Source organism: Oculina patagonica, chromosome 4 (assembly GCF_052425735.1).
Source record: "Oculina patagonica isolate OP01 chromosome 4, crgOcupat, whole genome shotgun sequence".
Lineage (NCBI taxonomy): Eukaryota > Metazoa > Cnidaria > Anthozoa > Scleractinia > Oculinidae > Oculina > Oculina patagonica.
This window is the reverse complement of record NC_135761.1, coordinates 220,453-235,749: the sequence shown is the minus strand read 5'-3', so window position 1 is coordinate 235,749 and position 15,297 is coordinate 220,453. Positions and strand designations below refer to the sequence as shown.

Sequence of the window (15,297 nt, the reverse complement as noted above, 5' to 3'; positions counted from 1 at the left end):
GGAAGTAAAATGATCCACATTGCGTGCAGCAAGAACTCCTCTCGTCTATGAATTATTCACAGCTGCCCTAAGCCACAACCATTAAGAGAAAAAAAGTTAACAATGGATCGTCATTATTTACTCTGCTTGCTTCAGGTTTTTATTTCAACTTTTTTCGCACTTTATAAGCAAATATTTTGACAAATCCACTTCATTTTCAAAGCACTTCATTTCCACAGACTCGCTTGTCTTCAGTTCTGTTGTTCAAAGTCACGCATTGAACAGATTGTATCAGAACTAAAAAAAGTAGTATTTTACGGAGCGTTCGTGAGAAAACTGATAGCGAGACACGAAATGCACCTCACTTAATGGGCTTTCTCCGGCCAAACCGACATTTAGTAGTATTGAGATTTCGATGATGTATTCAGAATTGACAACATGGCGCTAAAAGCTGTGCAGTAAGCACGGAATAAAAATTGAGATTAAAGACATAAAAAATCACCAAATGGAACAGTCCAACGATGTATTAAAACTTAAATAAAAAGTCTTTGGTGTCTATTTCTGTGTTTCGATTATTGTTGGGGCATATTTTCGTTTCGTGACTTCCTCCTTTATTTATCCGGCAAGACATCATGTAAATTTTCGTCTGCGACTGACTGGGTACGAGCACGTGTACTATTACGTCATCAGAGTGTCGCCGGTCACACAACAGTTGCCTTTTATTGCCCAATATGGCGGACACGCGGCTCTATGAAATTCTCGGTGTTTCGCCGAGTTCGAACGATGTAGAGATAAAAAAGGTAAATCAAATAGCTTTTTAAAGTGTAAAATAATCTTTTGAGGTTTCTGTGTCGGCCAATGTGATTTTAACTGCTTGAAAATTGCCAAATATCGTTAGGCTTACAGGAAGCTCGCGAAAGAGTATCATCCCGACAAAAACCCGGACGCTGGCGACAGAGTGAGTTACTTGCTTTGCAGTCATTCATTTTAAGAACCAGTTGTTAAGTCATCTTGTGTTCTTAAATTGTTCCTTTTACTTTCAGTTTAAGGAAATAAGCTTTGCTTATGAGGTGCTTTCGAACCCCGAAAAACGAGAACTTTATGACAAATATGGAGAGAAAGGACTCCGTGAAGGAGCTGGTATGGGTAAGTCATTTTGATACCGTCTAAATCCTTCTTTTAACTTCATTTGGACCGACATTTTTATGCTTAGACATTACAAATTGTCCATAATTTGCTTTCCGCTTTAAATATGACGTGTTGTCTTCCATATTTGACTGAAAGGAACCATACGTTGAGTAGATTTTCAGTTTCGTTTGTTTCATCTTGTTACCGTTCTCTTAATATTTTTACCCTTTTCTCTTATCTTTTTCTCCTCAGCTGGAGGAATGGACGATCTTTTGTCGCATATTTTCGGTGGTTTTGGCGGTGGAATGTTCGGTAAGTCGATATTTTGATCGTGTTGGCGCCTGAACATTTACTGTTCTAAGCATGTTTAGAATGGAGGAAAATGCCAAAAAACGAATCTTAACCGGAAGTGGATTAAGCTAAGAAGCAAAGAAACTGACAAATCATTTAGTCTTTTCATGACTCTGGTAAGTCGCAAATATCAAATTGGCAACAATTTGGTAACATTCTTAAGTGAGGAACGTATTTATTGGGTTGTAATGTGGCCATGCCTTGCCAAAGCCCATGAAAGAGGCAGTAAGTCGTCTTTTGTGGAGATATTGGTGTCGAGACTTTGATATCAGCCCAGCTTCTGAAAATCGGTGATGTATTAAGAACATTCCATCCACATTTGCGGCTCCTTTAGGTCAATACGTCATAAAATAATCCTTTTATCTTGTTTAGCTTGGGGAATTTCTGTAATGCCCAGTTATTGGGAAATTTCGACCCCTTTCGTGAGGTAGAAATCCCTGGCAATAGATGTAAATTCTACTTGTACATTTACAAACTAGATTCAAATGTTTGCATGCGATGATTTCGTTGTGCAACTACTAGTTTCCTTTATTTTTCCTCTTCATGCTAAGTTGTGTGGTATCGTGATATAGTTGTACAAGTCATTATTGGTAATGAAATGTAGACTTTTATTATGTTGTCTAGCTGTAGAAAATTGATGACCTTCTGTGTAATTTTTCGCTGAAAATAGAACTCTTTACATAGCGTTACAAATATCTTGTCACCAAGGAAACTAATGTCAAACTTTACATGACTTATGCTTGAACAGCAAGGGAATATTCAAATTATGTGAAATGTTATATTTAGTTCTTTCTTATAGTAATTTAGCATGCTATAATTACATATATGTTGTGGATTAAAAAAAAATTGTTTATACCTTGTAATTTATTGTTTTGTCTTTAACATATATTTAAAGCAGGTTTGTTCATCTGTGAATGCTCACCATCTTTTCACAAAACATGTTAAAAAATTCCCTAACTTTTTAGCGACAAAGTATTTTGTTTAAACCAACTGCTGTATTAATTTTCCCTTTCATGTGTAATTGTGCATTATGTAAAATGTTTTATTGTTAAAATAATCAAAGCTTTCTAGTAATATTTCCTTCATTCAAACTAAGCATGTGAATTTTGTTAAGTTGAGGTCAAATTTTTTTATCATGAATAAAGAGTTGATCAATAAATAAAAAACACAAGTTCTAAAAAATACAAAGCCTTAGTTTTACACAAGTTTAAAACATGTTTAACTTAAACCTTTTTAGCATCTTTTCATATAATTACAAGGTGTAGTTTGCTTAGAATGCTGGTTTCACGTGTTTGTTTTACATTCATGTTATCAAGATACCAAAGTCCTTAGCAACTTTGCCAAGGCTAAAGTACAGAAAGTAAGAAAGTAGAATCTAATTATATGTCATGCCCTTACCGCGTCCCAGAGCTATTCCAAATAGTAGTTGTACATGTATTCATTTCATGTTTTGTTTTTCTCAATAAATTTTATATGTTCCTCACTTGTTTTAAGTTGCATTGAGGCCATTCATTTGTGGTGGTGGCTCCAACTGTGTGGAGCTTACTACCAAGCAAACTGAAAACGTGGCTTTTTAAACAAGCATTTTCAAGTTGATATTCATTTTATTGTGTTTCCTTTTACATTTCATCTATTTTAGATTTTTGTATTATAATAGTTGGTTAGTTGTTTTTATTTGGTAGTGTTTCTTTAATCGCTCTCCACATCCTGGAACTGTCACCTCTAGCGTCCTCTATAAGACGGCAGTAATAGTGCAATTTAAGCCTTTTCTCTTCTCGGTTAGTAAAATTCCTCAACTTTCGGTACAATTGCCAGTGGTACTTGGAGTTGGAAAATCATGCCTTTCTTCTATGTTAATCGCGATCACGCCGTAGTTCTAAAAGCTTGTTCGTTTGCCAAGGTGACTGTTTACCTTTTACTCGTTTTGTTTTCATCGAGGCATGATTGTCGGCAACGCCACTTAAAAGACTCTCCCAAAAGAAAAGTGCATCATCAACGTCATTTGTGCTTTCAATTGCAGACAATGGTACGTTATTTAGGTCTTTCAAAAATGCTCCTTTGTCATAGTTTTTAAAACAACGATACTCAAACACCTTTGGTGGAAGTTTTTTGACACCCCCTTTGATGGTACAGAAAACAACGTTGTGATCACTGATGCTTGAATCCAGGACACCTGACTGCACGATCCTATGTGAGTTGTTGATGAAAATCAAGTCTATCGTGGTGCTAGAATTCTCGGTAGCACGTGTAGGTTTATCAATGATCTGTGAATGGCCTTGAATAGATGCAAATTCTTCTAGCTTATGGCGTAAATGATGTTTCTTAGCAGAATAATCAACATTTAAGTCGCCCGCTAAAAGAAAGTCAGAGTGATCCGTATCTATTTTGTTGAGAGCATCGTCCAGATGTGAAATAAAATCATCAACATGTTGGTCGCCAGGTCTGTAGCTGCAGCATAATGTCAGACTTCTACATTTCCACCCACAAGCATTCAAAATTGTCCTTTGTGAGATCGGACTTGACTACAAAGGGTATACCTTCTCGAATGAAAATCATGATTCCTCCACCACAACTTACAGCAAGGCGCCCAAAAGTGTGACCACTTTTAATTTATTCACATTCTTTCGGGCAGATTTAATCCAATCAAAAGCCGTGGATAGCTTGCAGTTGACTTCTGATTGGATTAAATCTGCACGAAAGAATGTGAATAAATTAAAAGTGGTCACACTTTTGGGCGCCTTGCTGTAACTTTTAAAAGACATTAGAAGTATTTGATGAATTTTTTAATTTCTTATATTCATTTTTTAAAATTTAACTTTTTACATCTTCTATTTTTAACTTTCACTTTTTAACCATTTTTATCATATTTGTTATTTATTTTATGCAGGGCCCCACTGAAAACCACCTTTTTGTGACGTGGGCTCCCTGCTAAAATATCTTTATTATTATTATAATTATTATTTGGTTTTCAATTTTATATAGTAGGCATTTGTTTTAAAAATCCATTTTCTGTACGATGTCATTGAACCAATGGGTAATGGGACATACAAATTTAATTATTAGATTATTATTATTACTAGGAGTTGCTGATAGCAAGTTAAGTGCTGCGAAGTAAGTTATAAGAATAATAATAATAGTAGGAACGAACGGAAGGTCATAGGAATGTTTCGGGTGTTCACATTTTCAGATGTGAAAGATATGATTTTTCTCAGTGAGTTCAATGCTGGTAATTCGATTGCAAAGCCATCAGAAACACCAATTTATGACGTCAAAAAGCTCAAAGCTTGTTCCATTCCAGCGCGCGGTCATTATGGAAACGTTTTCATGGAGCCTTCGCAAATAATCTTTGTAGTGGTTTTGCTATACATATTTCTCGCTAAAGGCTCAGAAAGTAAAACTTTTCCTTAAATTAACTTATTAATGAATAATTATGAAAGCGAATTATAAGAAGGCCTCGTAAATTCATTATTCATCAGAGCTGGCGCAAAAGGGATTGAAAGACCGTTTCTTGCTCCAGCACTTTACTTGACCATCTTGCTCAAGGGAGGTTTCTTGGGAAGCATTTACAGCATGAACAGAAGCGCAAGCGGCAACGTTTTAAAATTTAACTTCTTGCTCTTTGGCGAAAAGAACGTCGCAAACAACAAATGCAGCTTCCACATTTTACATGCTGCTGATCATTCGTACTACATGTACTCAAAATCATCGCCAGTGAAAAAGTTGAAAATCGAGGGTGTCGCATATATAAAGCGCCCAGGCTCCACGCGGATAGTCACAAATAGTGTGCTGCTACGCTAAGGCTTCGCAGCAATTATTATTACTATTATTATTATTATTATTATTATTATTATTATTATTTATAACTGCCATAACGCGTATCTTTTGCAACCAGACAAATCAATGAAATTAAAAGTCACAAAATTTTCCGCCATCGATTGGTCATTGATTTCCAATATCAATCGATTAATTGGCATCGATTATTATTGATTGGTATCGATTATCATCGATTATCGGTTTCATGGATTGGTTGGGCCGGGTCCTAAGGGACCAAATAAGGCACATAAGAAGTAAGATCCAACATACCGGTAATTATTATTTAATTATAAGACATTAGTACAGTTCTGATGCCAAAAAAATGAATAGTTCTAGCTTACAACACATGCCCTGAAAACTTGTGTAAAAAATAGGGCCCCAATGGGTCCATGTGTTTTGCTGCTAGAGCAAAGTCTTAGGGAACATGTTGATGAAAGACAAGTGAGTCGAGATTGAAATCCAACGTCTTTTATTGTCTGTCACTTGTGTGCAGGTTAATAATTGCACTATATTGTAGTCACTTTGTGTTAATTCAATCCTGATAATTTTACTGATCAATGTTATGTTGAAATCAAAGACAGCAAACATAATTTAATTACTAGTAAGTTAACGTAATGTCTGACATGATTGTCTCTTTGATAAAAAACAGTAACTCTTAACATTATAAAAAAATCTCAATGAACTCAATGTGATTCTTTTAGTGGCGTTATCTCACTGGTTACCGTTAGTTGTATTTGGAATCATTGTCACAATGGTAGCGTTTTAACAACAACGAAAAAGACAGAATCTATTGACCTTATAAGAACTCAATGTGATATATTTATTAGTGACAAGACAGTGGTTCTTTAACCACTTTCACCCAAATTAAACACTGGAACAACTAACTCTTAACAAACTTGTTGTGTCACCCTGAGTTAAATATGCAAAATTCAGAAATTATAAATAATCGCACGCGCACCGGCGTACAACAACAGAAAGACGGCGTTGAACGTAACGCAAAGTTCATTTTGAAAGCGAAAGTTTACAAATAATTATTATCATTCGTCAGTCATCCCTTCACGCATGAACACTCGTCGAATTTCAGTGTCTTCACAACAAGATCGGAAGATCGATAAGGACCAATTTTTGATTCTGCGAAAGTTCGTTTTCTTAAAGTTTTAGAAATTTGTGAAGTTGGAGGATTCACTGAGGACTGCGTAGCCGAAGATGCAGTGGCTCGCTGGACATCAAATTCTATTTTTCACGGCGTTTAATTAATCTTCACAAAATAAACATGTGGCGCCAGCGCGTCTGGCAGTCAAAAATTCATTTTTCAAAAAACTTTCCCTTTCCAGCTATTTTAGCGGGGCTTATACTATAGTACCTACCTGTCAGTCGTAGAAAAGCTGAAATTTAAGGATGAACTGTTTATTAAACGAAGACCGTATTATTTTTTAATAACTAGTAAACAAACTGGTCGCCACGCATTTAAACACGAACTGACGAATGTTGCATCTGATGCAGTGAATCTGGTGAATGAGAACTTCCTTTAATATTTCTTTGTTTTCGACGGTGTGCACCACTGAATAAGTTTCTTTCCCATTGTGATGTTACTAGTATTAATTCGTTTCTAGCTGTCTTTTATATAGCTCGAATACAGCTACAATTAGCGGTGCAGCCTACCAGCATGGTATATTCCTTTCCAGCTGTCTTTGCGTGACAAGTTACACGTTCATACATTTTATTTTAAAATATGAAGTTCAGAGTTAATACAGTACTAGTATGCTGTAGACAGTGTAGACAAGGTGAGGGTAAGTTTATTTTCAAAGCAAAAGTTTACAAACTGTGCACTAACCGGTCCTTTGGAGAAAATATTTATGACCTTCGGCGAGGTTCCAAGTCTTCGCTCTTTTCGTAAATGATGAAAACTGCAGAATAATTTTCTCATAAAACTGGAGTGGTCGCGCCACAGTTTGTTTTCTTTCCCAATGCGATATACTTTTAAATCGGTTTTCTGTTTTCCAACGTGTCCAACGTGGTTTGCGTTCGAATACTTTGGCCCGTAACTTCGAATGCGATCAGCGCTACGGTTCATTGGTTTCGATTTTGTTTGTTCATGGATTTGATTGACATCGGTAGTTCAGATTTCTCCTCTGTTACGGCACTTACACCTTACGGCCCTTACGGCACAAACTTCAGCTCTCAATGTGTTTTGCTTGCAGCCATTGCGGCTGCAGCAAAACACAAAAACTACAATCAGTTAGTCAATTGATCCTTTGTTTTACGTGGTCATCATTTAGCAGTAACTACAATGAGAGATGTTGTTGTTCATCACAGTGTCTGAAATGATCTATTTTCAAGTTGGTTACACCATTTACAGGCTTTGGGGATTTACACAATAAAAATGATTGAAAAACATGAATTCCAAAAACTTAAATTCCAGCTCGCTCTTTGGTCAAGCAGCTGTCACATTTTGCTTGCCAGGGGCAGTTGCATACTGAATCAGTTTACTTTTGGTACAATTTGATAAGGAGTTGACTTACCTGAGCCCTTGCCCTTGCCTTGGCAGATACAAATGAAAATCTACTTGTCCTAGATGATGGGACAGTAGTTTTTTGGAGCCCTGATGAATGAACAAACTTTATCAACGTGTCTAAAAGTATTTAGCAGAGGGAAAACCCTTTGCCAATAGGGGACACCTAACAAAGAAACTAACAGTAAAAAAACTATGGTGCTCATGTGCATGGAAACTATAACAATATCGACACACGTATTTACAGGATCAGTAAAAATTTAAGAATTGCACGTCTATTTGCTTGATCATTTATGACGTAAAAAATCTGGAATTTTACAAAGGAATTTTAAAAAATTACAGGGAAATATGTGAAAACATAAAATAGTGAAAAATAAAAATTCCCTCTGTTAAATCTTTATAACTTCCAATGTTAAAATGTCACAATTTCTCCATGTCTGTTGTACAGAAACAACAAAAAAATTCATGAAGAATTCAATCTTTTTGGTTGATTTATAATTAGCTGTGTTGCCATGGTAATGCATCATGGTCTTAAGTGGCACGCAAAAATTATGAATGCAGTATCTTATCTTGTATTTAAACTTGCCAATTTTGAGCTCATCAGCTGCAACCGTTTGGTTGCTATTGGAGTAAATTAATTTGCAGGAATAATGAATGTTTATAAGAATGTAATTTTTCCCTGCAGTGACTAATCATAATTTTATTTCCCAGGTGGTGGAGGATTCAGACAAAGAAGGAGGCGAGGAGAAGATCTGTTTCACCCTTTAAAGTAATAGTCATTTCTATGTGATTGATGTCATTTTGCATGTGTGCTGTGTATCTGATTCAACCTTATTGTTACTAATTTTCACCGGACTTAATTTTCGCGATTTTCAAAAAATTGCGAAATTAAAGACCAGGGAAAAATTATTAATTTTAAAAGTCTTCTATTGTATTTTTATGTTAATTACGCATTTTGGCCAAATCGCAAAAATTAAGTCCCGCGAAATACCCAGGAGGGGGGGGGGGGGAGGGTGGGTACCCGGGATGTTAAGTGACGGTGATGATCAAATGGGGGCAAAAATCAAGACCCAAAAAAATCCTTAGGGCTTCCACCAAAACCCCCAAAAAAATCCTTTAACCAAAAAATAACCCCCAAGAAATTGACAGCAAAGCACGTTTGTTTGTACTTTTTTCTGTTTATTTGCAGAACTATACAGCCAAAGCACTACTGCAAATCTTAAGATCATTTTAAATACCCAAAAAAATCCCTACTTTAATTAAAAAAATACTTGCCAAATTTTCCTACCCCAAAAAATCCCGGAATCGAAAGTTTCAAACCCAAAAAAATCCTTCTATCATCCCCGTTCCTTTAAATCCGGAGTACCCCCTCCTGGGGCGAAATATGCCCGTTCCATTTTTGCGAAATTAAGTGATCATGTAAATAAGTAACAATAAGGTATTCAGCAGGCTCTTGGTTACATGTGTTTTGTACACTTGGCTACAATGTCCAGGCCAAAGGTTCTGTTTTGGCCATAACACAAACATCTTGATGACAGCAACTGAAGCTTTATTTAGTCAACAATCTGTTAAATGTTACATGTAGACTGGTAATGCTACTCCAGGAAATGACTTTTTGGACCTTATTTCAGTTTATTGGGCCTTGAATTTTCAAACTTGTACAGCATGTAGGTTTCTAAAAATGTATAATTCTTCCACTTCACAAACAATTGATGTCCTAGTGTCAGTTTTATTACCGGTAAGCAATATTTATTACAATTGTTATTAATTTTTTGCAGAGTAACATTAGAAGATCTTTACAATGGAAAATCAACCAAATTGCAACTCAGTAAGAATGTGATCTGTGCAGTATGTAAAGGGTAAGTAGAAATAACAGTTGATGTGAGTTAGTGTCAAGCAAACCTCGAAATAAATAAAGAAACAGGAGATTGTTAATGAGCCTTAATTTATTAAAGTGTGTGAAAGATTTCTGATGATCAGAAAAATAAACTACCTAAAAGGGTTAATATGCTAATTTTTAACCATTTTTTGAAAATATCCAATGATTTGACAAGTCTTTGTTTCATGGTTCTGTGTGAAATGGAAATAACAGTCATGCATTTTTTGCAGGGCCGGTGGTAAAGCTGGAGCTGTTCGTACATGTCAAGCGTGTAGGGGTCGTGGCATCAAGGTAACCATTCGTCCGATTGGTCCTGGAATGGTGCAACAAATGCAGTCTTCTTGCAATGAATGCAGTGGCGAAGGTAAGGAAATCTTGATGTAATTATTTTGCTGCTCGCTCAGTGCTCAAGGATATGTAGTGATAACGAACCATGGGTTGATAGAAGTAGTCAGACAAATGTAGAGATAGATAGATAAAACTTTATTTTAACATGATAATAATAAAAGCTAAAAGTTTGTGGGGTCGTGTATTTAAATTTAACTATGCTAAGATTAAAATTACAATTAAAATAACTAAAATTACAATTCTTATATTTACAGTAAAATTAATTATTTAATTAATTTCTAACTAGAACTGTTACTATACTAGATGATTACAATAAACTAACTAAAAACTAATTATATATAAAATCACTGTGTCTGTGGCGGGTTGTTGAAGCCGACAGGGCATTAAAATTAAAATCTTTAAAATATGCTCAATTTACAACATGCTTTCTTAGCTCTAAAAACTTGAAAAACTCTTCTGTTGATTGTGGTATTTAACAATGTTCCAAAGAACAGATCCCTTGTATCTGAGTGAAACGTGTTTGATAAAAACTTCATACTGCCTTCCTGCTGATTGTGTGGTTCCAGAAAATATCAATACCCCCACGATGGAGAAATTGGAAATTTCTAGAGGGGTGGATGGGGGTCAAAGGCCCAGAAAATTCCAGAGAGAAAGGGGGTTGTCAATGTTTCCAGATGGTAACCAGGTACGATGCAGTGCATCCTGGGAAAAGTCGCAGTTGTAAATACAGTTGAACGTCGCTAATTCGAACTCGGTTATTTCGAATTCCCCGTTAATTCGAACTAAAACCCGTTTCCCTTGGATTTGCCCTTCAGTCATTTACTATCGGTTATTCCGACTCCCGCTATTTCGAACTATTTTTTGTTTCCCCTGACGGTTCGAAATAACGGGGTTCAACTGTACCAATAATTAAGTACCATGGAATCCTGATTTCTTGAGTCCTTGATTTTTTAAACCTCCCAAAAACTCAAACAAAAAGTTGTTTCCCTTCCCCAGTTGACCACTGTAATTTTACCTCTTACCTCCAGTTTCTTAATCTACCTGATTTTTCTTACCAATTTTCATTTTTCTTGGAGGTTTGAAAAAATTATCTGGATTCCACTGTATTACTGTAACACATTTTAGTTTTCACAACATAAAAATTCTTTTGTTTGTGATTTTTCAGGTGAGGTACTCAATCCTAAAGACAGATGTAAAAAATGCCAGGGGAAAAAAGTTGTCAAAGAAAGCAAGATATTAGAGGTGAAGTGTAACAGACTGTACATGCATTGTAGAAAAAAATATTTCATGGCATAAAGGACTACATCAGATGAAAGTCTCAATCTTGTTAGCTAGAAAGGAGTTAAATGCTCCTCTGATTTCTAACATTGAAACAGGCAGCAACCAGCCGGGCATTTACAGCTTTGTTTAATATTACTTGTAATTTTTTCTCTGCAGGTTCATGTAGACAAGGGAATGAATGATGGTCAGAAGATAACTTTTAGAGGGGAGGGAGACCAGGAGGTAAGAGGAAGGACTCTTAAAAACTCAGAAAGTTGTTTAGAGTTGTTAAAAGGCTGTATTCTGAAAAAAGGGCAGTACACACTATACATGCAAGCTCTTCAATGAAATTCCAGCATGCAAGTCTGCAATCTGCAAACCTGAATGATAATAACAACTCCTGCATGATGCTGGTAATTATTAATAAAGTCCAACTTGTGTGTCTGATAAGATTCAAACCTTCTGTTGAGGTCTGGGTATTACTTGATCACTTCTGAAACTTCTGAAAGAGTAAATTAAGATAATTATTTGCTATTTGTTATTAGTGGTGTAAGACAACTCTACTTCCTAGGCATAGTGTTTGTGCACTTAAATGAGAGAAATTTCAGATCTGCACTCAATATATAGTAGCTCTGTTATATTATTTAAAACAGGAATACAAACTTGATTTTGACCGTAGTCACCTTAGTGGCAAGTGACTGCAAGAAATTCACCAAAAAAATAATGTACAATTTGTACAAGTTTGCATAAAAAGATCAATACTCACCTGGGTAATACTAATCCTGATTCCTGTGTTGCTTTCTTTCTTGAAGCCTGGTGTGGAACCCGGTGATGTTATCCTGGTCCTACAGCAGAAAGATCATGATTTGTTTACCCGTCAGGGTGATGATTTGTTCATGACGAAGAAAATTCATCTAGCAGAAGCACTATGTGGCTTCCATATGGTGATCAAACAACTTGATAAGAGAGATTTAATTGTAAAATATCCAGCTGGGCAGGTCATAGAACCAGGTGAGAGCTTTAAATCCCAACATGGTACAGAGAATCTGTAAATTTTGTACACTGTGTAATAGGATGGTGAAAGAAAGTAGTGTAAAGCGGCCTTCATACAACAAACTAACTCATTTCGGCAAACTCAAGTTGGTGTGTGTGAATGGCACAACAACAGTTGGCAAACAAGTTGTCAAACTGTTGGTAAGAATAGAGACAAATTATATTTTGTCGCCAACAGTTGGCTAACTTGTTTGCCGTTGTTGTGTCGTTCACACACACCAACTCGAGTTTGCCAACACGAGTTGGCCAATAGTTTGTCGTGTAAACGCCGCTTTAGAACCAAAAACATGAATGGTTTGTTATATTAAAAATGCAAGTCTTGGGATCAGGATTTATTGATGGACAAAGTGTTATTCTGTGTAAAACATGCAGACATTACAGTCACAGTGGTAATGAGTTTGACAAACTGCTTTGTGTGTTCTTGTTTCTAATACAAATCATTATTTATTTTTGACCAGGGTGTATAAGAGGAGTGGTTGGAGAAGGCATGCCAGGCTACAGAAGACCCTATGACAAGGGAAACCTCTATATCAAATTTGAAATTGAATTTCCACCCAATAATTTCATCCCCTGTGACAAAATATCGGTGAGTATTTTGGTCTACAGACAATTAAATGTAACAACTAACAGTTATTGGATAAGGTTGAGCAGGGTAACAAGTATTATTAAGGATGCTGCTGAACGCATCCTTATCTTGTTGTGGCCTGTGGTCCCGTGGTTGTCCTGTGAATGTGCAAGCAAAATCATTCTATGTGTCTGTGGCAATTAATTGCGTCACAGCAACTTAAACAATGACATTGAGCCGCAAAGACAGTGCATGCAAAAACGATTCAAATTAAGCCGATACCACTAAGCTGTCAACAATTTTATTGTGCGTAACAACATGTCAAAGGTAATTAGCACCAAAAGTATAAATAGAACAATGAACTATTCCATAGTCGAGAGTACCGGTAATCTTTGTAAGGTTTCAACAGCTTTAGCAATGTCGTTCAGTTTCTGTATGGTCTTTTGATTGTAGTTTGCACAATGCACTTCACAAACAGACCTCAAATATCAAGAGAATATTAAAACTAATATCGTACCTGCCACTCCTTGCACCTCATTACCTCCAGCTTTCACTTACAGTCCCCCTCCTCCATCACCCCTCCCTGCCGAACGCACTCCCCTAATTTCCAATTACTACTAGTTAAGGACAAGGTGTGTGTTGCGTACCAAAGTTAAACAAGCCAAAGATGGAGATGGATAACACAGACAAGCCAAAATGGCCCTTTTATTTTATTTATTTTATTTTACAAATTCACCCTACGGCAGGTGAGTTCACAAAAGAACACCAAGTCCCCTACAAGGTGGACCCACCACCAAACCATCCCCCTAAAAAATCTATATCCCATTCCCTAGCACCCCAATATAAATACCAAGAGACTTTTCCACAAATCCACCACAACAGTGCATAATATTTATGCTTGACCGATTTAACAGGACAAATCGTCTAACAACGGAATTCTGTTTTTTTAAATGTACCCGTCTGACTGGCCAGTTCTGACTAATGTAAAGCGCTTTACAAATCTTGTCTTTTAATGTTGCAGTTACTTGAGTCATTACTTCCAAGTCGGCCTAAGCAGCCTTCACCAGCTGACGATGCAGAGGAGGTGGACCTTATGGAACTTGACCCAAGATATCACCAAAAGAGAAGGGAAGCATACGAGGATGGCAGCGATGACGAGGCAGGACATGGACCTCGTGTTCAGTGTGCTCATCAGTGAACAAAAAACTCTTTTAGAAGCCATTTTGTTTTGTGGCATTCATTTTTAACTTGTTCCTCTGAGCTATTTGGGTGGGTTAGAGGCAAGTTATACAAGTGTTCTCAAGTCTTGTACAGGATAATTAATTTTTTCTGACTGATAAGAGAGACTTTTATGATGTTGTCCACACCATTTAACTGAACTCTGATAACAAATTTTCAGGTTTTTCAGTTTTACTTTGGTTAAAAGAGAATGTACAGAGTGTGCCCCATCAAATGGGTCAAGTGGCCATTGATAGGCACATACAGTATGATATGCTCAGTTGATACCATTGCTTCATGCTTATGTGTCAAGTAATGTTGGCTATAGATTTCTTGTTCATAGCCTGCATTACTTTCTTAACAAAATAATTATTTCTCCTACCTCTTGGAACATTTATTAAATTATGTAACATATCTATGCTTTTAAGCAGAGATGACTGAGAAGTGTTATTTCTGCTCTTTGTATTTCAGTGCTTTAAGTTGTTTCACACCATTCTTCCTTTTTGACAACAGTAAATGAACGCCGCAGTACATGCATGTACATACATAAAATGATTGCAGTATTTTTAATTACAATAATAGCATTTAGATTGTGCTAATTTTGAATCAGTTAACATAAAGATACGTATGTTACCCAGCATTTTTCATCAAATTAAGAAATGAGCTTTCAGTTAGCAATAACAAAACTTTTAAGTATGTATTGCTGATATACACAAACTGATTCAAAATTACCTCAAGTTATATGAATTGCTGTCAAGATGTACAATAACTAAAGGGAGAATGGTGCAATAAAAAGGCACCAAACAGTTTTCTTTTTGCTGTGGATTTTTTTAACCGTGTAAGAGAGTAGATATTAAATGAAAACGCTTTTAAGTTTATGTGTTGCCAGTAGCAGCAGCTACTAGCAAAGTGATTCTTGTGGATAATAAAGTTTCATGTTTAAACATTTTCTGTGGCATTTGAAATGGGAGGCCTTGCGTGACAGTCAGGCAAGGCCTAACTTGGTTTTAACGTCAAATTTTGTTTGCAAGTTTGTCAAGCTTTGCATGTATTGCAACTTCCAAATAGTTTTCCGTAATGGTTTATATATTCCCATCTTTGGCATTCTATTACAGCTACACTATAATGTTGAGGTTAAACTTTTAGTACAACTTTGTTCAGGTTTTTTAAGTCACCGTGACGTAACTAAAA

At 36.2% G+C, this 15,297-nt stretch overlaps 1 protein-coding gene across 1 annotated transcript; it reads left to right on the top strand.

The window, feature by feature from the left end:
• The first annotated feature begins 678 nt into the window (after window positions 1-678).
• On the top strand, window positions 679-15,053 carry LOC144648984 (dnaJ homolog subfamily A member 2-like). The gene is made up of 12 exons (XM_078508434.1): window positions 679-779; window positions 878-937; window positions 1,023-1,125; window positions 1,360-1,419; window positions 8,495-8,552; window positions 9,562-9,642; window positions 9,893-10,026; window positions 11,176-11,252; window positions 11,448-11,513; window positions 12,083-12,281; window positions 12,782-12,909; window positions 13,910-15,053. The coding sequence occupies exons 1-12, from the start codon at window positions 711-713 to the stop codon at window positions 14,084-14,086; spliced, it is 1,212 nt and encodes a 403-aa protein (XP_078364560.1). The 5' UTR covers window positions 679-710; the 3' UTR covers window positions 14,087-15,053.
• The last annotated feature ends 244 nt before the right edge of the window (window positions 15,054-15,297 follow it).

Excerpts from the sequence above, each read along its gene's own strand:
- LOC144648984 (XM_078508434.1), top strand. The coding sequence starts at position 711 with ATGGCGGACACGCGGCTCTATGAAATTCTCGGTGTTTCGCCGAGTTCG. Across the intron at positions 11,253-11,447 it reads AAGAAAGCAAGATATTAGAG|GTTCATGTAGACAAGGGAAT; the intron begins GTGAAGTGTAAC and ends TTTTCTCTGCAG. Across the intron at positions 11,514-12,082 it reads GAGGGGAGGGAGACCAGGAG|CCTGGTGTGGAACCCGGTGA; the intron begins GTAAGAGGAAGG and ends TCTTTCTTGAAG.